Here is a 23,348-nt window from a genome sequence, read left to right on the forward strand (position 1 = left end):
TCACCCACAGTGTCTTCCCCTCCCCCAGCCAAGGTGTCCAGCTCAGTCCAACAGCAATAAAATGTTTCTCTCCCTGTTGGAGAAACCCACTGTCCTAAGAATAAGAGGATTTTCCCCCAGGTATCTTTCCCACCCTGCACTTGAGCTGTTTTTTTTTGTTGTTGTTGTTGTTGTTGTTGTTTCCTTTCTCCACACTGTTGGCAGTTAACACAGCCCTGCACTTAAGCTGGTTCCTTTCTCTTCCTAGCAAATGCCTGGGGTGTGTGAGGAAGAGAAAGAACAAAGGCCTTCTTTACTTCTTCCATCTGTATATCCCTAAGTTCCACTGACCACGAAAGGGTGCTGCCCATGGGTGTCAGTGCAGCTTTCACCCATGTTAACAGGGGTCTAGGTGGTGGGATTATCCACTCTTGCCTATGTACACCCTGTCTGCCTGCTGTCAGTAGCCTTCAAGTTTATAAGGAATTGAGTTTGGGACAGAAATGTGTCTCGGGGGTTACATGGACTCCTTAGCATAAGCCAAATACTAAGGTGAAGCTGTGGAATTGAGCCCTCCTCCAACAAGGGAGAGAAAAGGGTGTCCTGTGAATTTGGGTCCCAGCCTAGTAGAATGTCTTCTAAAAGGAAAAAAAATCCTCTTGCATAAAAGTTAACTCCTGACAGGGTAGAGGAAAGATAAAAAAACAGCTTAAGTGCAGGGCTGTGTTAATAATCAGCCATAAGGCTTTGACAGGTGCTCTCAAATGCAGGTTTCTGATAACCTTAGAGATCGTGACATTGGAATAAAGGAAAACATGCAGGACTCATGAAGAGCTGAAATGTTCATAAATATCCAATGAACAAGAGTTAACAGAATGTAATGAACTAAAAGAAAACTGAAGTAATCTTTTTTTAAAGTTTTTGATTGAAATATTGCTGATCCTTGTTTTGTTTTCAGAGTTAAGGAAACTTATTTTGGGCCATTTACAGCCTTTAATAATTGAGTAAGGTATACTCCTGTGATCAAAATTTGGAGCATATTTGTTTCTCTCCTACTTGCTTCTCCAGAATTTGGAAACTAGTTGTGAGTATTCTTAATTTATAGCAATATAGTTTTTTGTATCAGTGCAATAAGAATCACTTTCTTTCGCAACAGGACACAATTGGAGAAACTGGTTGTTTTACCAAGGCTTTGATTGGAAGGGTATGCTTCCCTTTTAGGAATCAAGCTTGACTTACAGAGCCGATAAAAGCCCCTTGGGAAAACTGACTTCATACCTTGTCTACACAGTCCCCGTATAGGTTTCCTAACCTGCAGTAAGTAAGGAATGTCATATTTTAAAAGGCCCAGGAACCCCATATTCTTGGGACCTCAAGAAGAAAGGAATTCACCCAACTCATAGGTATTTGAGGGTACAAACTCATGGCTGGGCTCAGCTTTAAAAGTCCTAAGATTCCTTGCAGAACAGAATTCCATCAAAACCTATTTAAAAAGCCTACGTAAACATAATTATTCTTGCTGCACTTTATGCAAATAATCAGGCCAAATACAAGACTAAAGTTTATTTTTCAAACAACTTAGTCCTATCACGATTTATTTTTAACAAAAATGAGAACTGGAGAGAAATTATGTTTCAAGACTTATACATTTGTCATTAGATTCTAGACTCATTTGTTGTTTTTAAGTTTTTTGCCCACATTTTAAACTAACACTTCTTATTCCTGTGAACCAACCAGCAATCTCTGGCTGCAGCTCAGAAGCAGCAAAAGGGATGAGTAATGTAAAAATCTGGATCAATATTCTAGTTCTGGGCAATTACCTTGCAAATCCTGCCAGATGACTGGAGTAAATAAGGTGCCCATAACCTGGAGGTTTCCTTTTTTGGAAAATAAGACCAAGGGAGCTAACCAAAGCCAAGCCCCATACACCAAAATCTTAGCAGGCATAACTATAGCTACCAGTTATCTGGGTGTGTCAGCAGCCTTAGGATTTTTTTTTAGCTGTCCTTACCATCCCCCCTTTGTTTCATTTTGATTATGTCTTCTAATAACCTGGTTTGTCTCTTCTCACCTTCAGGCCATTGAACTCTGAACGTTCATGCAATTGGAATCTCAAACGATGGCCACCTTTTACCAGGGACCCTTAGATAGGCCTCTGAGGGAGATCTCACTGCTATTTTCCCAAAACAGTGCCCCCATCAGCAGGAAGCAGTTAAGATTGATCACTACCCTTATCCTTATCCTAAGTTAGATGTACTTCTTTAGAGGGGGGAATGATAGAGTCAGGAGACAGCCAAACGCTGCCCAGGTCATTGTGCACAGGGGGATTGCCTAAACATGCCCATGATGAAAAAGTCCATCCCTTAACACATACATAGTAAGGGAAATAAATCAATGTGGAGTGGCTCAGACTAAGGGCCTGCCTGCACACTGGGAGAATGGGGTGGAGCCACCAGGAATTCATGCAGGGGGAGAAGACTGGGCTCTTCAACTCATGTGTGGTGGCCTGGTATTCAATTTAGTGAGATGGAAAACCTGAATGCAGGACCCCTCTTTTTGTTGAGAGTTTTCCTTTTCACTTAATAAATTCTGCCCTCCTCACTTTTCAATGTGTCCCTGTGACTAATTTTTCCTGGTCATGAGATAAGAACCCAGATTTTAGCTGAACTAAGGAGCAAAAATTCCTGCACTAATGGTATGACTTAAAGCATCAGTTAGTAGTATGCATGAAATTAACCTTAGGTCATGAGAGCCACCTATTTATTATTTTTATTTTTTTGAGACAGAGTTTCACTCGTTGCCCAGGCTGGAGTGCAATGGCACGATCTCGGATCGCTGCAATCTCCACCTCCCAGATTCAAGCGATTCTCCTGCCTCAGCCTCCTGAGTAGCTGGGATTACAGGCATGCGCCACCACACTTGGCTAATTTTTTATTTTTAGTAGAGATGGGGTTTCTCCATGTTGGTCAGGCTGGTCTTTAACTCCCAACCTCAGGTGATCTGCCCACCTTGGCCTCCCAAAGTGATGGGATTACAGGCATAAGACACCGCACCTAGCAAGAGCCACCTATTTAGATGCTCAACTTCCAAGCAACTGAGATAACTGAGGAGCTTATGAGACTACTAAGCAAGAGGAAAAGGTGACACTGAGGAGCTGTATGAGAAAACAGTGATTTCAAACACAAGACAGTATTAGTATGGCTAAGTTGCAAATAACAGAAAACTCAACTCTAATTCGTTTGACAGAAGATGTTTATTGGTTCACATAGCTGAAAAGTTCTGAGGTAGATCTGCTTCAGGTAAGGCTTGGTCTAGTGACTCAAAAGATGTCACCAAGGACCAAGTTTCTCTCTGTTTAGTCACTGTTTTCTTTGGTATTGGCTTTATCCTTAGGCTCCATATGGTAGCACCTGGAAGCTTGAGAATCTCCCCTTTTAACAGAAAAAAAAAGTTGCTATAGTTCTAGGCCTCATATTTTCCTGTGTGGCACACAGAAGACAGATATCTCCTCCGGTAGCTCTCAAATGAAGAAAAGCCTCTCTTTTCCAGAAGAGCCAGTATCTCCTCATATCACAATGGCTCTGTGGCCAAGGGGATGGGATAAGCTGATTGACACAAGCCAAACAGGGTCCACTCATGAAGATGGTGGTGGTGCCAAACCACATAGCTGAGAAACGATACCTTCCCAAAGAATACCTGGGTAACTGTTCAGAGAGAAGGGGAAGAGATGATGGAAATCAATAAAAGATGACCACATCTAAAAATGTTGTTTTATAAACTCCTGATTTCAAGTGGAATTAGTTAATTCTATAATTCTTTACTTTCCTGTGTAGACTCTACATGTTCCTCGTGTTTGTTTTATCTTTGGTCCTAGACCTAGGGAGGGCATTTCTGACTCTGATGCCGATACCAGATTATGTGAAAACTTTTCAACTATTGACTGGATGAAGCTATCTAACAAAGCATTAACCACCACCAGAAAGTGACCATTTCTCCCTCCCTTGGCAGTGGCCTCACAGCTTATCAGAATGTAGGCTATCATGGTAGTGAGGGATGGACAGACTGGGAGAGGATTTAGGATAGGAAGCAATGAGAGGGGCTGGAACTATATAAATTTTTATGAAAAAAATCTCCAATTGAGTTTACATATTCCCAATCCCAGAATGATGTCTCATAAAACAAAAGCAATGAGGTCTCTTAAGACTGGATTGGCCAGGCGTGGTAGCTGAGGCCTGTAATCCCAGCACTTTGGGAGGCCGAGGCAGGTGGATCACGAGGTCAGGAGATCGAGACCAGCCTGGCTAACACGGTGAAACCCCGTCTCTACTAAAAATACAAAATATTAGCCAGACGTGGTGGCGGGCACCTGGAGTCCCAGCTACTTGGGAGGCCGAGGCAGAAGAATGGCATGAACCTGGGAGGTGGAGCTTGCAGTGAGCTGAGATCACACCACTGCACTCCAGCCTGGGTGGATAGAGCGAGACTCCGTCTAAGAAAAAAAAAAAAAAAAAGAACTGCAACCAGTAGCAGTGATTGCCTCTGGGGAGAACTCAAGAGATAGGAATGACAAGGAAATTTACTTTTCACTGAACACACTTTTCAACTATTTCAATTCTTTTTTATCATGAGCATGTTATATCTAGTCAAAGATTAATGTTTCAGGATTTGAAAAACATAAAAGAAATGTACTGTTGGTCCCTAGAGTCATTTAGCTGGGGTTAAGACTAAGAGACGTGAGACTATTAGAAAAATATAAGATGGCACATAATTAAATACTAACTTGGGTGGTACTGATTACAAGTAGAAGAGGAAGAGAGATCTGCTTAGTTGAAGGAGCTGGATCTGAGTGATGAAGGGAAACTAAAAGCACAGGAAAATAAGCAAATAAAAATGGGCAGAGACATAAATATGTACAATTAAGTAAAGAACAGTAAACTCTGCAGTCAGATAGGCCTGGCTCCGATTTCAACTCTGTAACTTACTAGCTGAACAACCCTGAATGAGTTTTATAACCTCTTTCAACTCAGATTTCTCATTTGTAAAATGGGGAGAAGAGCACTTGCCTTAATAGGATTGTTATGCAAATTAATGTATGTAAAGTGGTTAGCACCTGATACAGAGTAGCTGCCAAACTAAATGATGCCTTGTTAAAACATCATAGAACAGGGGGACCAGTCTTGCTAGAGTACATGGTAAATGTTCAAAAGGGCAAGATAATACTGGCTATTAAAGTTAAGGGTCATAGCAAATTGTGAACCGTCATCTCATTTTGTCTCTAGGGTTCCTGCAGCATAAGAATTATAAACAAGTATCACCATTATGCACTCTCTAATGTTCAAGAAGGTGAGAGATCTGACAGTTATAGGGTTTGTCTCTAGCATGGAGCCTCTGGTGCTTAATTAAGACAGAATTCTGACTGAAGGCCTTCCCACAGTCATTACATTTATAGGGTCTTTCCCCAGTATGGATTCTTTGATGTCGAATAAGGTGTGCCTTGCAAAAGAAGGTTTTCCCACAGTCAGTACATTCATGAGGCTTGTCCCCAGTGTGGACCCTCTGGGGCTGAGAAAGATCTGAGTTCCACATGAAGCCTTTCCCACAGTCCTTACATTCATAAGGCTTCTCCCCAGTGTGCATTCTCTGATGTCGAAGAAGGACTGGGTTTCGAGTAAAGCTTTTCCCACACACCTTGCATGTGTATGGTTTCTCACCAGTGTGGATCCGTTGATGTTGTGTAAGGCTTGTGTTCTGACTAAAGCCCTTCCCACATTCCTTACATTCAAAGGGTTTCTCTCCAGTATGTATTCTCTGGTGACGAATCAGGTTTGACTTCCAAACAAAGGCCTTAGCACATTCTTGACATTCATAGGGTTTCACCCCGCTGTGAATTCTCTGATGCGCAATGCAGTGTGATCGAAAACTGAAAGCCTTCCCACATTCTTTACATCCATAGACCTTCTCTCCATTATGAGTTTTCTGGTGTTGATCAAAGTCCTCATTTTGATCAAAACACTTGCCGCATTCCTCACATATATAGAATATTTGCTCATTTAGAATTTTGTGATGTATACCAAGGAGGTTATTGACATCAGTATTCTCTGAACTCTCTTCTACTGAGATCATCTCATCCTTGACAATCACTTCTATAATATCATTTGTAGAACTTTCCATACTTCCCCCATTGAGGTAACCAGGCCATCTCCCTAACCTGCTTTTCTCTTCACAGATTTTCCCAAACCATAATTTCTGGGATCCACACCACCAGGGTACACTTGATAGGACCATGAGGTCCTGTGCTTCCTCGATAATTTCCTCCTTCAGAATAAAATCTTCTTTCTTCCTCTTCAACACACCCTCTGAAGAAAGAAATCAGAGCTCCAAATGTCATCATTATCCATGACAGAGCAACAAGGTCACCAAGTGGTATTAATATACCCACTTCTCTCTAAGTGCCACCCATGTCTCAGTGGCCCTGTTCTAGCTGAAAATGGCAAAAACAAGGCTAATACACAGAAAGAAACCAAAAGTAAAGACAGCAACTAGATAGAATCCCTGTGGGCTATGATTCCTGGCACCAAACCAAGTACCAGGGTAGGCTCTCAGAAAACAGGTGAATTGAATCTAAGGGAAACAAAGTCAGAATTCCTCCTAGGTAGCTGTGTACAGTTTATAACATGGGAAGAACACACCAGGACTTAGGGCAGAGGACCTGTTCAGAAATAAGGAATCCTTAGTGGTATACCTGAGAACCTATAATATATATATATATATAAATATATATTATATATAAAGAGATATATGTATTTATATATAAAATATAATTATATATTATATATAAAAATATAATTTATATTTATTATATATAAAATATAATTATATTTTATTATATATAAAATATAATTATATATAATTATATATAAGGTATAATTATGTATAATTATATATAAGGTATAATTATGTATAATTATATATAATTATATATAAGGTATAATTATATATAATTATATATAAGGTATAATTATATATAATTATATATAAGGTATAATTATATATAATTATATATAAGGTATAATTATATATAATTATATATAAGGTATAATTATATATAATTATATATAAGGTATAATTATATATAATTAGATATAAGGTATAATTATATATAATTAGATATAAGGTATAATTATATATAATTAGATATAAGGTATAATTATATATAATTATATATAAGGTATAATTATATATAATTATATATAAGGTATAATTATATATAATTATATATAAGGTATAATTATATATAATTATATATAAGGTATAATTATATATAATTATATATAAGGTATAATTATATATAATTATATATAAGGTATAATTATATATAATTATATATAAAATATAATTATATTTAAAATATAATTATATATTATATATAAAAATATATAGAGACGAAGTACTCTTTATATAATTATATATAATTATATAATTATACATAATTATGTAATTATATATTATATATAATTATATATAATATATATTTTACATATAATTATATACAATATATATTATTATATATGTAAATTATATATGTATAATTATATATAATTATATGTAAAATATATAATTATATGTTTTATATATTATATATAATTTTATATATTTTATTTATATATTTATATATACTTTATATAATTATATATATTTTATATATACATATATATTTTATTTATATATTTATATATATTTTTCATATATTTATATATACATTTTTTATATATATATTATATATATGATAGAAAATACTGGAACAGAGAAGTTGCAATTCCATCAGTTCCCAAAGATATGAAACATATCACTTACTTTAAAATGTCAATAAGAAATAGAAAAGACGAAGGCCTCTTCTTCACCTATCCCCAGGAGGTGAAATCAAATTCACATAGAATAGAATCAGGATAGGATGGAATTGTAAATAGCTATTCTTGAGAACTTCCTGTCTAGCCAGGCTATTCTGGGAAACCATAATCTCCTAGTTTCCTTCCTATCCATTTATTGCTTTCTCATTCCACAAAGATTCAATGGATGGGGTCTCTCTATGGCATCCATAAGAAATGGACTCACACCCTCACTCAGCCATTTCCAAAAGTCACTTCTTACTCAGTAACAGACACCTCTGTTCACAGAGATGTACTCTAATACACCTTACTTCTGCTTTCGCTAGAACTGTCTCTTTGTAACCTTCATCCAAAACCTCCTAAGAAACAGATCAATTCTACACCTTCAAATGACAACCTTTTCTGTTGCCAAATCCAGGGACTATGTATCCTCTGAGTATTAACTTCTGTAAGACAAAAGTGGACTTTGAGTAGGGACAGGTATGTGCCAAGGAAGTCAGCTGCAGGTCAGAGAGTTAGAATTTTGCTCAAGGAGTAACTTAGCTGTTGGTTTTCTACCTAAAGCAAAGCAAAGCAAAGATGAGAAATTCCCTTAGGTGGTGAGGAGAGGAAGCACTGAGAATGCAGAAGACGCTGTGGTGGTCTCCCCACACCCCTTCCACTACTCCCCACTGTAAAGTAGCTATGCCCTTTGTAGGGGGCTGGAGTGGGGAGTTGGGTATCCCAACTCCACTTCCTAGGGTAGGCTCTGACTTGGCTAAGCTAAGCAGATTAATCCCATCCCACTCACTACATGAGAGACTGATTCAGAGATCGGCAATTCAGACCAAGTCAATCAGTGCACAGTAGTCACCTTGCCACAGTGATTGATTTAGAGCTGGCATATGACTTAAGGTAGTCCATTAGAGCATACTTGGCACTTTGATTCACAATGTTTAAAGCCTAAGGAAGGCCTGCCAGGTTTCTTCCCCTAGGTATGAAGCAGCAGAGTCCTGTTACTACCACCAATCACCTTACAACCAAAAGGGGAGCCAGACTGTAGACAAAGCCAACACATACAGAGACAGAGCAGAGAATGTAATTCTGATCAAACTGTACCTGCAGCCCACTCTACCTCAGACTTCCCAGTTACATGAAACAACAAATTCTTTTTAAGCCAGTTTGAACTGGGTTTTAATACCTGCAATCAAGAGTATTCTAATATGAAAAGACACAAGGAACTGTGAGAATGAGGAAATTGGGAGCACAGCTCAAGTCTCACTGCGCCCACAGAAGAGCCCTATGGGAAGATGAAATGGGGCCAAGGAGGCAACCAGGAAACACAGTTATCACTAGGAAACTAAGAGTAAGAAAGTCCTGTTGGGCCTAAAGTAATCCCAGGGCTTTCCCCTAAGGAATAGGAACTATTTGGCTGAGGGTTGAGAGTTCTTGGTTTCTAATGACAAAGATGGCCATTATATCCCAAGCTGGAAGACTGTAAATAGGCCAGGAAGTAGAAAGGGCACCCAACATCAGAGTAAACAGGAAACTCATGGGGCAAAGATACGTGGTAGCCACGATAACAGCAGAGATGGGGAAGAGGCAAAACAGGTTAATGAAGATGGCACACAGAGGAGCCAGGATGAATAAAACAAGGACTCAAGAAGATATAAAACTATGGGAACACAGAGAAGAAATGCAATCCCACTAGTGTCTACAACACTAGATTAAAAAAACACCTACCTATGACACTTTAAAGATCAAGACAAGGAAACTGGTCAGATGACTGGCACATGTGCCCTCACTCACCTGAGGATATGCCCCTAGGGGCCTCTCCATCCAGAGCTCCCCGAGGAAGCGAGCACCAGGGTGCTTCCCCTCGCTCCAGCTGGGAAATCAGAGCCGGTTTGGGAAATGGAAATGCTGCTTAAGAGGAAAGAAATGGGACAGGCAGGTGAGTGGCGTGACACAGAGTAATCCCAAGGCTCCTCCCAGGCCAGTGTCTTCAGGGGCAGGAGGGGAAAAAAACGGAAATAACTAGGAAGAACAAGAAAAGGAATTCCAGGGGAAAGGACAAGAGAGGGGCCAGGAGACTTACAAAGGTCAGGAAGTTGACAGACGACTCAGTAACTGTTTGAGTTAGCAAATGGATGATTTCACTCATTGAGGAATTGAGTCCTCAATTCTTACCTGTCCTCTCCCTCTTAGAGCTCTCAAGTTCAGACATCCTCATGAGGATGCTTGGAATTAGGCTGGATCTTGCAAACCGAGAGGGCGGGGAACTGAAGGCTCAGTGGAGCACCATGAATCTGCTCTCTTCTCACTATACCCACAACACAAGGGTAGGGGTTTGGCACCTCTCACTCTGGGGCAAGGAAGTCCTGTATAAGGCCCAAACTGATACCAGGACTTCCTACTTTCCAACGACCTCTGAGGTTGGGTCATTAAAAACCCAAGAGCCTGAAGCTGCCATTGAGCTGAGGGTCATCAACAACTCCTGAGCCTTTGAGAAAAAAGGAGCCAGCAAACTCTGAAGGGTGGAGGCAGGGCCCCAAGGGAGAGACCCTTACCCAGGGAAGCCACAGCCCCATAATTCTCCAGCATCACATCCCTGTACAGGGCTCTCTGAGCAGGGCCCAGGCCAATCCATTCGTTCTCAGAGAAGTAGACGGCCACAATCCTCGAAGGTCACTGACTCCTGCAACAACATGTGTTTAAATGCCCTAGGACAACCCCAGGACCAGGCCAAGAGGAAGGGGAGACAGGGCACCAAAAGGTACTGTGTGGGTGCCTGTGGGGATTCTGGATTCTGAATGTCTACAGGAACTCTACCAGCAGAAGATTTTTGCCTCCTATGTACAAAGAGACAAGGCATCAGCCATTAATTTTAATTTTCTCATGTCTCTTCATCTTTATTTCAGCAAACATTTTCTCCTCTTTTTCATGAGTCTGCAAAAGTTTTCTTGTTTCATCCTTATACCCCAAACCACATCTGTGCTCTAGGTCCCATCCTTTCTCCACAACGTGTCCTCCTTCAGAGGTCACCCACCCTTGATAACAACTATCATTTATTAAGCCTGTGCCAAGCACTTGACATATTCTTTATGTCTTATAGCCTACTATCAGATCCATTTTTTAGAAGAGGAAACTGAGACTCGGAGGGATTAACTTCCCCCAAAGTTCCAGAACTGAGACAGAACCCAGGCCTGTTTGACTCTGGCTCTTGCCTGTTATGCCACACTGCCTTCCGTCCCCATTCCTGCCATCCCTGCTGCCCCTGTATAGGACTCTTCCTCCTTTGTCCTCTTCAGTCACTGCCACCAGCCACAGAGGCAGCTAGGGCTCCTCAGAACATTCAGGTTGCTCTGGACACTGTACTCAACAGGGCAGATTCTCGTTGTGACTTTACTCCCTGCACCCCCCCCCCCCACCCGCAACACACTCTCACAAAGATCCCACCTCACTTGCTTCCCCACGTCCCAATCTCCATGTCCCCATTTTCTATATCTCTAGGAGTCTCAGCTCCTGCACCTTCTTTCTCTCATCCTCTTCCTTAAGAAACAAATACTGCTGACCTCTAGCCATTGAGACTTCCTGTAATTCTCAGCCACTGCCTCCTTCAGGGTCTCAGTCTCCACACTGTGGAGGAGCCCATTCTGGCCCACTGCATGTCAGTCCTTGTGCACTACAAAGTCTCTACAGCTATTTATCCAGCACTCCAGGGCTCCAAGGCTTTGGCTGGCTCAACTTTGTCTGCCTAATAGAGTCCACATTCCTCTGCACTACAGACAATTCCATTCACTACTCACAGACCCAGCTTTCCTGGCCAGGATCATCAGCCACCACCATTCTCACCTCCGATCCTCTCACCATTCCACTGGGAAACCAAACTCCTTCCTCGCCCTGTTCTGTGCCCTTGCACCTGTGGCTACTCTTGCCTGAATATCCAGTTCTTCCCTCCTGCTCCTGCATTGCAAATTCCTTTTCAACCTAATACCCAGCTCACACATAACCAGCTCTGTAAAGGTGGCTCTGAAATTCTGGCCATTCATCGCCCCCAACGGCACTCTGTGCGCTCTGCCCCAGCAGTCGGCTCAACCCCGTGCCGCTGCACGTCTGCTCTCCTCGAGGCTCAGGTCCGAGGGTGTCGACTCCGCTGTGCTGCCTGTCCCTCGAGGCTCCTCACTCTGGGTTACCCCCATTTCCCAGCCGCCGCACCACCCCGTCTCCGGGCCTAGAACCCAGGGCAGGGCCAAGCCTGCTTCCAGGCTCCGCCCCGCACTCACCCGGCGCGCCCGGGGCAGCGCGGGCTGTCCCGGCAGCAGCTCGAGGACAAGGCCGAGGGGTGTCCCGCTCGCCAGCGCCGCGGCCGCCATAGCCCAAGTAGCCCTCTGGGAAAGCGAGCGCGCGCCAGACCCGACCAGAGGCTGTTGAGGTCGGGGAGGAGCCCTCCGGACCTGGGCAGGCCTGACACGGCTACCCTGCGCCCTGCAGCCCCAAGAGTAAGACCCCGACTCCACTCCCTGCCCGGCCCACGCCCGACTCGCAGTGCTTCTCGCCAGCCAGACTCCAGCATCCGGGAGGCCGGGGCTCGGGCCGCTCCGGTTGCTCTAGGACGGCGGAGGGCGCCGCATCTCTGTGGTCCTTTCTCGCTCGGGGAGGGAGAGGAGAGCGGTCCGGTTCTCCTGGAGACACGGAGGATCCCAGGGGCCGCTACCGGGGTAGGGGGGTGCAGGGGGGTGCAGGGGGCTGGGGAGGAATCCTTCCCCGGCGCTCTAGGCCACCCCTTCCTCTCCAGCTCGCTGCACCCTAGGTGGACAGATATTTGCTGATAGGAGGTAGCGGGTACTTCACTAGACTGCACCTGCTCTTTTATCTCCTTTTACCAGTTTCTGCATTCCCAGAGCAGACCTGTATTTTATGTTATGTCTTTTAACATTCTCATCTGTGTGCCTCTAACATGTGCCCGATGTCTAGCACCTCCTGGGGAGTAATTTCTTTAACTGCCAAGGAATATTTGTACAATTGTCCATGAAAAGTCAAACTGTAAAATATTTGAAGAGATTTATCCTGAGCCAAATATGAGTGACCATGGCCCATGCCACAGCCCCAGGAGATCCTGAGAACATGTGCCCAACGTGGTCAGGCTACAACTTAGTTTTTCACATTTTAGGAAGACATAAGACATCAATTAATACATGTAAGATGTACATTGTTTTGGTATGGAAAGGTGGGACAACTGGAAGAGGAGGCTTTCAGGAGATAGGTGGATTTAAAGATTTTCTGAGTAGCAATTGGTTGAAAGAGTTAAGTTATTGTATAAAGACTTAGAATCAACAGAAAGGGATGTCTCAGTTAAGGTAAGGGCTTGTGGGGCCCAAAGTTTTATCATGCAGATGGAGCCTGTAGCAGGCTTCAGAGAATAGACTGTAAATGTTTCTCATCATTATCACACTACTGGATAGTCTGTGAGACTTAAAGAGGCTGTTCTATCAGTCTTAGGGTATGTGTTGATGTTAATGCTGGTCAGCTGTGCCTGAATTTCAAAAGGAAGGGGAGCATAATGAGCCATGTCCAACTTCTCCTTCCCATCATGGCCTGAACCAGTTTTTCAGGTTAACTTTGGAATGCCCTTGGCCAAGAGGAGAGATCCATTCAGACGGTCAGAGGGCTTCGAATTTTATTTTTGGCTTACAGAATAAAAGAATGAATAAATGTTGAACCAGTTTTTTAGTTGAAGAAAGTAAGGCCCAAAGAGAGAAAATGGCTTGCCTAACATCATGCAACATGCCAAGAAATTAAATTTTTTAAGAGTTGTGAAAATAAAGACTATTCAAATGAGAACAAAGACTACTATTCAGAGCTTGCTATATATGACAAGAGAGTCAGCCCTCATCACTTGCATTCAGCAGACTGAAAGTCAGGCAGAAGAGTGGGGAAATCTTCACAGTGGAAAAAAGGAACAGCTTCAGGTATTCCCTTATTGGAAGTTGCTGGCATGGGGAAACTACAGGCGGGCTAACTAGAAGCAGGTCATCTTATGTAATTGGTTAGGGGAAAATATTTGGCTTTCTCTGTTTGGTCCTAAGTTGGAAGTAGTATGGGAAAAAGTAGGGAATCTGATAGTTTTTAATCAAATCGCTACGCCATCTCAAAAAAAAAAGAAAGAAAGAGAGAGAGAGACAGACAGACAGACAGACAGACAGAAAAAAAGAAAGAAAGAAAGAAAGAAAGAAAGAAAGAAAGAAAGAAAGAAAGAAAGAAAAAGAAAAATAGCCAGCTCCTGGCTACTCAGAAGTCTGAGATGGGAGGATCACTTGAGCCTCAGAAGTCAAGGCCACAGTGAGCTGTGATTGCACCATTGCACTCCAGCAAGAACCTGGAAAGAAGAAGAGAAGAGAAAGAAAGAGGAAGGAAGGAAGGAAGGAAGGAAGGGAGGGAGGGAGGAAGGGAGGGAAAGAAAGAAAGAAAGAAAGAAAGAAAGAAAGAAAGAAAGAAAGAAAGAAAGAAAGAAAGAAAGAAAGAAAGAAAGAAAGAGTGGGAGGGAGAGAGGGAAAGAAAGAGAAGAAGGAAGGGCAGAAGGGAAAGAGAGAGAGAAAGAAAAAGAAAGAAAGAAAGAAGGAAAGAGAAAGAGAAAGGAGAAGGGAAGAAGGAAGGAAGGAGAAGGGAGGGAGGAAGGAAGGAAAAGGGAGGGAGGAAGGAAGGAAGGAGGGAAGGAAGGAAGGAAGGAGGGAAGGAAGGGAGGAAGAGATCAAATCCCAGCTGTTTGGGGTCAATTGCTACCAGGGTTATTGTTTTGATTAGTGGACTGGTTGCCACAGATAGTGATTTAGTGGTTTGACTTCCTAGAGTGGTTACCATAGAAAATGGGTTGGCTTCCTGGACTGGTTGCTACAGATTGTGTGACACAGTCCTGTTTTTCTGTGTAGTATGGCCATTGCCCATTTGTATATTCAATGTCTCGGGGTGAGTAAAGTAGGTAGATAAATATGGAATTCAAGTCCACAGGCTCAGATGCTCTGATGCCTGAATAGCTCCCCAGGTACTGAGCACTTACAGATACCATACCTGTGAAAAATCACAGAGCAAAAGAGACCTCAGATGGGCTCCCAGTCTTGTTTGTATGCAAGAAGATGCTAGAGAGGTTCATAAACGGACACTACCTGATAGTCTGTGAGTACTGAGATGGAAGCAGTAACTCTTACCATGGGGAAGATCACTAGGTAGGTTGAGCATACAATGAAGTCTCTTAAGATTTTCTTGGTGACAAGATGGAGAAAACTGGACTGGGTGACAAAACAATTGTGAGGGTTTTAGCTCAGAACAAGGAGCCCTGGAGATGCATGATTACTAAGTCATGGTCCACCAGAAGGAAGGTCTCTCATGGCTCTGAATAGTGTTTTGGTTCAAAACTTTTAGAAATCTGAAAAGGAAAAGAATAGGTAGTCTATTATATTTACCTATATTTTTACTCATTCCATTGTCCTTTCTGTCAAACACACACAGCAGGCAAAGCCATGGCCTGACTGATTTGGCTAATAAAGATACAATAGGCAGGGTGCAGTGGCTGATGCCTGTAATCCCAGCAATTTGGGAGGCTGAGGCAGGCAGATCACCTGAGGTCAGGAGTTCGAGACCAGCATAGTCAACATGGCAAAACCCCTTCTCTACTAAAAATACAAAAATTAGCTGGGTGTAGTGGCGTGCGCCTATAATCCCAACTACTCGGGAGGCTGAGGCGGGAGAATCACTTGATCCTGGAAGGCAGAGTTTGCAGTGAGCCAAAATCACACCACTGCATGCCAGCCTAGGCAACAAAGTGAGACTCTGTCTCAAAAATAAAATAAAAAAGATACGATAAGCCATTTTTAGACTCATACAATGTATTATTTGTAGACAAACAGGCCAGCTCCCCAGGTCCTCATCCTACATGCTAAAAAGAATGCCATGAAACAAAAGGGAGCTGGATGCCTGCAATGTGAGTTGTCGGATACCCCATGTCTGAGGAGCCAATTTTAGACTGCAACAAAGTAGACTACAACACTACTTTTTGAGTCTAAGGTGTTCTCTTCTTACCAATCAGGGTTGTTATTCCTCTCGTTCCACAAAAAGACTATAACACTACTTTTTGCAGTCTAATATTGGCTCCTCAGAAATGGGGTATCCATTTCTCTTTCTTTTTCTTTCTCTCTCTCTTTCCCTTCTGCCCTTCCTTCTTCTCTTTCTTTCCCATACTACACAGAAAAACAGGACTGTGTCACACAATCTGTAGCAACCAGTCCAGGAAGCCAACCCATTTTCTATGGTAACCACTCTAGGAAGTCAAACCACTAAATCACTATCTGTGGCAACTCACATCGGGTTGAGTGATGAACCTATGTGGTGGCTTATGCTCTTGAGAATTCTTAACTATATGTGTGGTAGGTTGGGAGGTAGAATTGTGGACCTGGGAGGACCCACCCTCCTCAGGATATAACTGCAGACTACAACATTACTTCCTTCTGGGGGACGAAAGTCTCATGCTTCATCAGAACCTCAGAGGCAATGAAAAACTGTCTCATGACAGCCTCCCATAGGAGATAGGGAAGGAAGTGAGGGATGACCTTGTAAAGCTCCTCTCATCCCCTTGTGTTCTGGAGGATCACAAGACAACCTGCTAAGACTTAGATTAGCTGCTGTTCATGCCTTTTCCTGTGTGGCCTATGTAGATATGTGCAAGATAGTCAGGGTACCATAGCAGAGTCATTTGCCTACAACTCTACCTCCCAACCTATCACGCATATGGTTTAGAATTCTCAGGTGCATAAGCTGCCACTTAGGTTCATCAGATACTCTAGTTAATTGTCCTGATAAAGGCTTGGACCAAATCCACTCCATTTCTCTTAGGCAACATCAAATCAGAGTAACCATGATTACGAGTCCCTATAGTTTAATCAGGCCCACTGGATGGTAGATATGTTCCCAATCCAGAACCAAACTAGTTAATATGGCTGAATGCAGGCGAGGCAAGAGGTGTTGGTAATGGCACATATCACACCTGAACTGACCAGCAGGAAATCCAAAACAATACAATTATCCACTATCAGTCATGCTAGAGAATTTAGAACAATAAGTGGTCTGTGAAAAATGTACAAAAGTGGTAACAGAATGAGGCTAAAGGGAATAATATCAACTTTCAGAAAGTTAACCTTGTTATGTTATATCTTAGTGAAGCTGTTCCCTTTCTGGAGCCAGTGGCTTTGGGAAGATTCTGATAGTTTTAAAATTAAGATTGTTTGTTGGCCAGTGGTCAAGTTGATAGTGGTAGCAGAAGTCTAGGTTAAATTGGCCAGATATCCTGCAGATAGTAGTGAAGAGAAATTAATTGACCTTCCTTCTGAAACCACCTTTGCAAAAATTATAACTGAGAATATTATGACGCTGAAAGAGATCTGAACTAACCAACTCCATCTTGCTTTTAACCTCCAAGCTGTCATTGTTCATTCCTGGGCACAGGCCAAACTAACTTTGGGAGGAACTTAGTTTATAATTTAACTTTGAAACAAAGATGGTAACAGCCCTTTCCCAAACAAATCCCTTTCCTGCCTGGAGACTAGACTGCCCTTGCAGGACTAAAAAATTAGCCACAAGATTAGACATTATGGTTTAAGAGTCATGCAGCTGGAGGCTGGAAGATTCTGAACCTCCCCAAATTGTTCCTGGGGATAATATCACTCTTATAAAACCTAAGATCAGTGCTTGAGATGTTTTGCAGAACCTGCATGCAGTGGATCAGTTAAATTTTTAGTAGAGACAGGGTTTTGCCATGTTGGCCAGGCTGGTCTTGAACTCCTGACCTCAAATGATCCACCTGCCTTGGCCTCCCAAAGTGCTGGGCGTGAGCCACCGTGCCCAGCCCCTGATCGGGTCTTAAGCATGGGGCAAAAGTAGGGGGGAACCACTACTGGCACCACCCAGAGTGGTAAACTGGCCCCCACCCAGGAACTGACTCAACGCAAGAGGACAGCTTCAACTCCCTATGATTTTATCTCTGACCCGGCCAATCAGGACTCTCCACTTTCCAACCCCCTACCCACCAAATTATCCTTAAAAACTCCAACCCCCAAGTTTTCAGGGTAATTTGAGTAATAATAAAAACTCCAGTCTTCCATACCCTGGCTCTTTATGAATTAAACCCTTTCTTTATTACAATTACCATGTCTTGATAAATCAGCTCTGTCTAGGCAGCAGGCAAGGAGAACCTGTTGGGCGGTTACACCTCTGCCCTGACAACCCAGAGTCTAAGGTGTTCTCTTCTTACCAATCAGGGTTGTTGTTCCTCTCGTTCCACAGCTACGTGATCAATGTGACTAGTCTCTGCAACAATCACTCCACCTATTTCCCAACTCTCCTGTGTCTTACCCACACCATACACTCAGACTCATCTCTAGTTAGTTCAGTAGTTCCTTTCTTATATAATTTGTAGCATCCTAGAATATCTCCCACCCTGTGACATGTGGGCCATGCCAAGACCACCTTAGGAGTTGTCTTCTCATATTTATGATTTATGATCACTATAATCATTATCTATAATTGCCCAAATCCAATTAGCACAGCTAGGTAGCAACACACACACACACACACACACACACACACACGGTGTCAGTCTCCCGCCCCCTGGCTCTTATTTCCTACTTTCAAACTGCAGTAGTTCAGTTTCCCAGGGTTAAGCATAGGAGGGGAAAAAATAGAGAATAATTAATTATGTGGTTATGTCTCTTGTAGTCAGGGCATTCTCCCACTCCTGAACCTTGTGAAAGTGTTACTGCCAGTGAGTCTGCAAACAGTGGCAAATCCGCATTGATCCCAACCCTTGTCTTCTCAGAGGAAAGATTTCAACTGAAAGGCCGAAGCAAGTTTTAAAGCAGAGGCAAAGGTTTATTAAAAGAAGCAAATCACACTTGGAAGAGGACCAAGTAGGGAACTTGAGAGATCAAGTGCCCCCCTCAGCCTTTGGCTCAGGATTTTTATAAACTGGCTTTTGGCTCCGGGGTTTTTCTTCTCCTCCCTTGATCCCTCCATTGGGGTGGGCTGTTGCTCAGTTGCGACATGTGCAGGGGCCTAGTAGTACTTGGGAGAAGCCGCATGCACAGTGTGTTTACTGAGGTTGTGTGCCTGCTCACTTGGAGCGATTTTCCCTTACTGGTTGATCACCTCCAGAGGAAGGTCATATACCAGTCAAACACCACCATTTTCCCCCCTACTTTTGCCCCATGCTTAAGACCCGATCAGGGGCTGGGCACGGTGGCTCACGCCCAGCACTTTGGGAGGCCAAGGCAGGTGGATCATTTGAGGTCAGGAGTTCAAGACCAGCCTGGCCAACATGGCAAAACCCTGTCTCTACTAAAAATTTAAAAAAATTAGCCAGGCGTGGTGGCAGGTGCCTGTAATCCCAGCTACTGGGGAGGCTGAGGCAGGAGAATCACTTGAATCCAGGAGGCAGAGGTTGCAGTGAGCCGAGATCCTGCCACTGCACTCCAGCCTGGGTGACAGAGTGAGACTCCACCCCAAACAAAACAAAACAAAACAAAACAAAACAAAACAAAACCCTGATCAGGGAATTGTGATTTGCTGGCTCCAAATGTTTTCTATCTGTTGGGGAACTCCTCTCTGTCTTGGTCCCAGTCACAGCCACTTCTCATTTCAGAGGGACAGTTTTATGATAGCTTGACCATTACCCAATGAGTGCCTGCCATTTCCAGAACCCTCTCTACTGCCACCTCCTGGGTCAAGTGAATGGCCTCTAGTAGCTCTAAGATTTGGGGCCCCTACTTAGTAGGAGTATCCCAAGTTGTTGGGTACTCCCTTTCCTTCCAGATGGTGGCTTGGGCATGAAGCACCAAAAAGGCATATTTGGAATCCATATAAATGGTTATTCTTTTCCCTTCCCCTAGTGTTAGGGCTGTGGTTAAAAGATGAGTTTTGCTAGTTGTCCCGAGGTCCCCGAGGATAGAGCTTTAGCCTCTGTGTACCCTGCATATATAGTTTCATTCTGAACAAAACTGCTCCCATCTGAAAACCATATTTTGACCAGATTGTCCAAGGGCTGATGATCCTTTAAGTCTTCCCATCTGGCATAAATTTGGTTAAGTATCTCACAACATGAATGTGTTGAGTCACCCTCTCCTGGTAATGGCAGTAAGGAGGCTGGGATGAGGGTGGAGCACCACTCAACTGTTACCTGTGGGATTTCTAACAACACTTGATACTTTAGCAATCTGTTGTCAGTGAGCCATTGTGGCACTTTTATGTCCAGTAAGGGGCTTATTTGTTGGACATCAGGAGCTGGATTGACTGTATCATGGTGATTTTAAGGACCTCCTCCAGTAGGAGGGCTTGTGCAGCCACTACCTTGAGGCAGTGTGGCCACCTGTTTGCTACTGGGTCTAGGTTCTTTAAAAAGTAACCTACAGGACATTTGATTGACCCAACAATTTGAGTTAGGACTCCTAAGGCTACACCTTGGCTTTTGGTGATGAAAAGCTAAAACAGTTTGGTTAGTATGGGTAGCCCAAGGGCTGGTGCTTATGAGAGAGTAGTCTTTAGCTGCCTAAAGGCTTGTTCCTGATCTTTTCCCCAGAGAAGTGAGTCCCTTATCAGTCCCTTCTTTTAGAGCCTAATATAAGGACTTAACAATCCCACCATAACCCAGTCTTTAAAGTCTGCAATATCCTGTGATCCCTAGAAAGGCCTGATGCTGCTTTTGGGTGGCTGGGATAGGTATTTTAAGGATGGCCTGTATCCGTTCTGGGGAGAATTTGTGTTCTCGAGGGATCAGGATTATCCCCATGTAATGGACCTCTTGTCTTAGTAGCTGTGCCTTGGCCTTGGATGCTTTGTACCCTCTGTCTGCAAGAAAATGTAGTGTCTGGACTCGATTTTGGACTCCCAGTTGTCTTGTGGTGGAGGAGATTAGCAGGTCATTCACATACTGTAGGACACATCTTCCCCCTCAAGAGTCAGGTCTTGAAAATCTTTAGCCAAGGCTTGCCCAAACAAATGGGGACTATCTCTAAAACCTTGCAGAAGCACAGTCCAGGTGAGCTGTTGGCTCCTTCCTTTTTCATTTTCCCATTCAAAGGCAAATAACAATTGGGAAGATGGGTCTATGGGGATACAAAAGAAGGCATCCTTCTGGGGTGTCTGGGTCAAGGTTAGTATGTTTCACTGGGGCCTAATGTAGCCTCTCTAAGAAAGTAGTGGGATTTTCAAGAGGGTCTTGATCTATTAGGGCCAATTTATTGCAGTTTACAGGCTTTCCTCTGCTATCCTTCATCCCCATTATGGGGATGTGGTTCACTGCCCATATACCCCCCTGGGTATTGTATTCCCAGTTGAGGGCCAACCTGGGGAAGGGCAGTGGCCCTCATAAGGTAGCCACCAGGGTCAGTCATGTGCATTGCACTTGCAAATTGCTGGGCTGCCTCCATAATGGAGTCATGTTCTCCCTTAGACAGAGTTTGGCCTAGTGTGACTGTGAAGTCCTTCCAAGTAAGTTCAAATGTTAAGCCTAGTAAATGGAACCCTTCAATGTATTAGTCAGGGTTTTCCATAAACTTCCATAGCTCCATTTTAATCTGGCTCAGGTCTTACATAGTGAATAGAGTCTGGACTCTAGTTGGCCCAATGGGGCTGCTAACCTCCTGAAGTGGGGATAACTTAAGGGGGTGGTATCCAGAGGGTGGCCCTGGGTAGGGAGGGGAAAGCTATGGGACTGGGAGACTTGGATATAACGGGGATAAAAGAGGCAACGTTGTTTGAATTAAATTCCACCTTTGGTTCCTCTGGGGCTTGAGCCCTGTGCAAATCTGATAAAAGGTCTCCCAAATCTACTGGAGGAGGTTGCCTGGTGATGGCTGCTATCATCACTGGGTCCATTTTACAAGCCCAGCAAAGGTCAGGGTTGTCTCTTAGGGCCATGAAAGCCTGTGCATAAGGGATTTCTGTCCATTTTCCCTGCTGGCAGCAAAACGAATCTAGTTGATGGATAGTATTAAAATTAATACTTCCATTATCTGGCCAAGATTGCTGGTCCTCAAGTCCATATCAGAACCAAGCTGTGTTACAAAAAAATATTAGCCTTCTCCTTTTTAGAGCTTGTGGGTCAAACTTTTCCCAGTTCTTGAGGATGCATCCAAGGGGTGTGTCCTGTGGTATGGAGATGTGATTGCCCATCTGCGAAGAGAGAACAGAGGAGAGAAGGGAAAAAAAGATACCCCCTTGTTTCCCTACTATCTTTTGCCTGCATTTATGGCATCAGAGTGAAGAGGCCATCCTCCATTCATTCTAGGAGTTCCTTCACGTATGGCAGACCAGAGTGAATATGGTATCCCCATTCGTCCTTGGGGTTCCTGCACTTATGGCAGACCAGAGTGAACAGGGCATTCCCCCATTCAACCTACGTATTCTGGAATGAACCAGTGCTAACCAGGTACCCCTAACTTTGGTCCCATCTTGTTTTACGGAGGCATGATTACCCACCTGTGAAGAGAGAACAAAGGAGAGAAGGGAACAAGAGGACATCCCCCCTAATTCCCTTAATCCTGCAATATGGCAAACCAGAATGAGCAGAGTACCCCCTGCCCCATTCATCCTTGGGATTCTGGAATGAACTGGTACTTACTGGGTACCCCTAACCCTGATCCCATCCCATTTTGGGGATCAGCCTTCATCTCTGTTCTATGGATAATTTGGTCCCCTGAACCTGTGGCCTTGGGCTGTCCTGTATCCCTGTCTGCAAGACCTTGCAGTGACCTTTGTCTGGAGCATTCTTGCAATGAAATGGTTTCCTATCCTCTCATGTTCCCATTCCCCATGTCCTTTTAGGTAAACGAGGACCCTGTTCCCAGCCAATAGCCTTAAAGAGACTGGGCTCCTTTTTCCCTGCATGTAGCCTTTGAGATCTAAGTGACTGTTGAGGATGGCATGAAGAGGGACAGAGAAAGGTAGGAAAATTTCATCCTCTGTAGGCAACATGTAGGCAACATTAAACAAGCAGGGCAATTCTTCTGCAACAGGTAGGAAGGGAGGAAGCATTGGGGCTGCTTATGGAAAGCCTTTGTTCTTTCACAGAAACAACAACCCCCAGTCCCTAGGGGACAGTACTTGTCTACCTTCTTGATATAAAGGAGAAACCTCCACGGAACCAGGGAATTTTGAACAAGGGCTCTTATGGTGACATTATGGTCACCATAATGGTGAAAATGGCAGAATAGGGACCTCCAAAAATTTTCTCTTCTAAAAAAAGTGATTAGAAAACTTGCACAAAAAATTGTCAGAATCAACTTTTTCAGGATTCTAGAAGTTAACCTAAGGCTTGTAGCAACCTAGAGATGATTTATTCAAGAAAACAATTGAATCTTGGTAGAAGCAACAAGCTTTGTGGTGTTTTAACTTGCCCTATTCCCATCCCCCCTCTCCAGTTTTGCAGTATCCTTGAAAACCAACAGCCCACAATCATAGTGA

General features: G+C 43.3%; 1 protein-coding gene across 1 annotated transcript; it reads right to left on the bottom strand.

Annotated features, from left to right (window-relative positions):
• Window positions 1–3,213: 3,213 nt before the first annotated feature.
• Window positions 3,214–12,453, bottom strand: ZNF662 (zinc finger protein 662). Its single transcript, XM_055281242.2, is given in 5 exon segments — window positions 3,214–6,335; window positions 9,654–9,767; window positions 10,415–10,520; window positions 10,522–10,542; window positions 12,131–12,453. Coding segments are annotated over 5 exon segments (1,359 nt in total). The 5' UTR covers window positions 12,221–12,453; the 3' UTR covers window positions 3,214–5,307.
• Between the last annotated feature and the right edge of the window lie 10,895 nt (window positions 12,454–23,348).

This window comes from Symphalangus syndactylus, chromosome 1 (assembly GCF_028878055.3).
Source record: "Symphalangus syndactylus isolate Jambi chromosome 1, NHGRI_mSymSyn1-v2.1_pri, whole genome shotgun sequence".
Taxonomy (NCBI): domain Eukaryota; kingdom Metazoa; phylum Chordata; class Mammalia; order Primates; family Hylobatidae; genus Symphalangus; species Symphalangus syndactylus.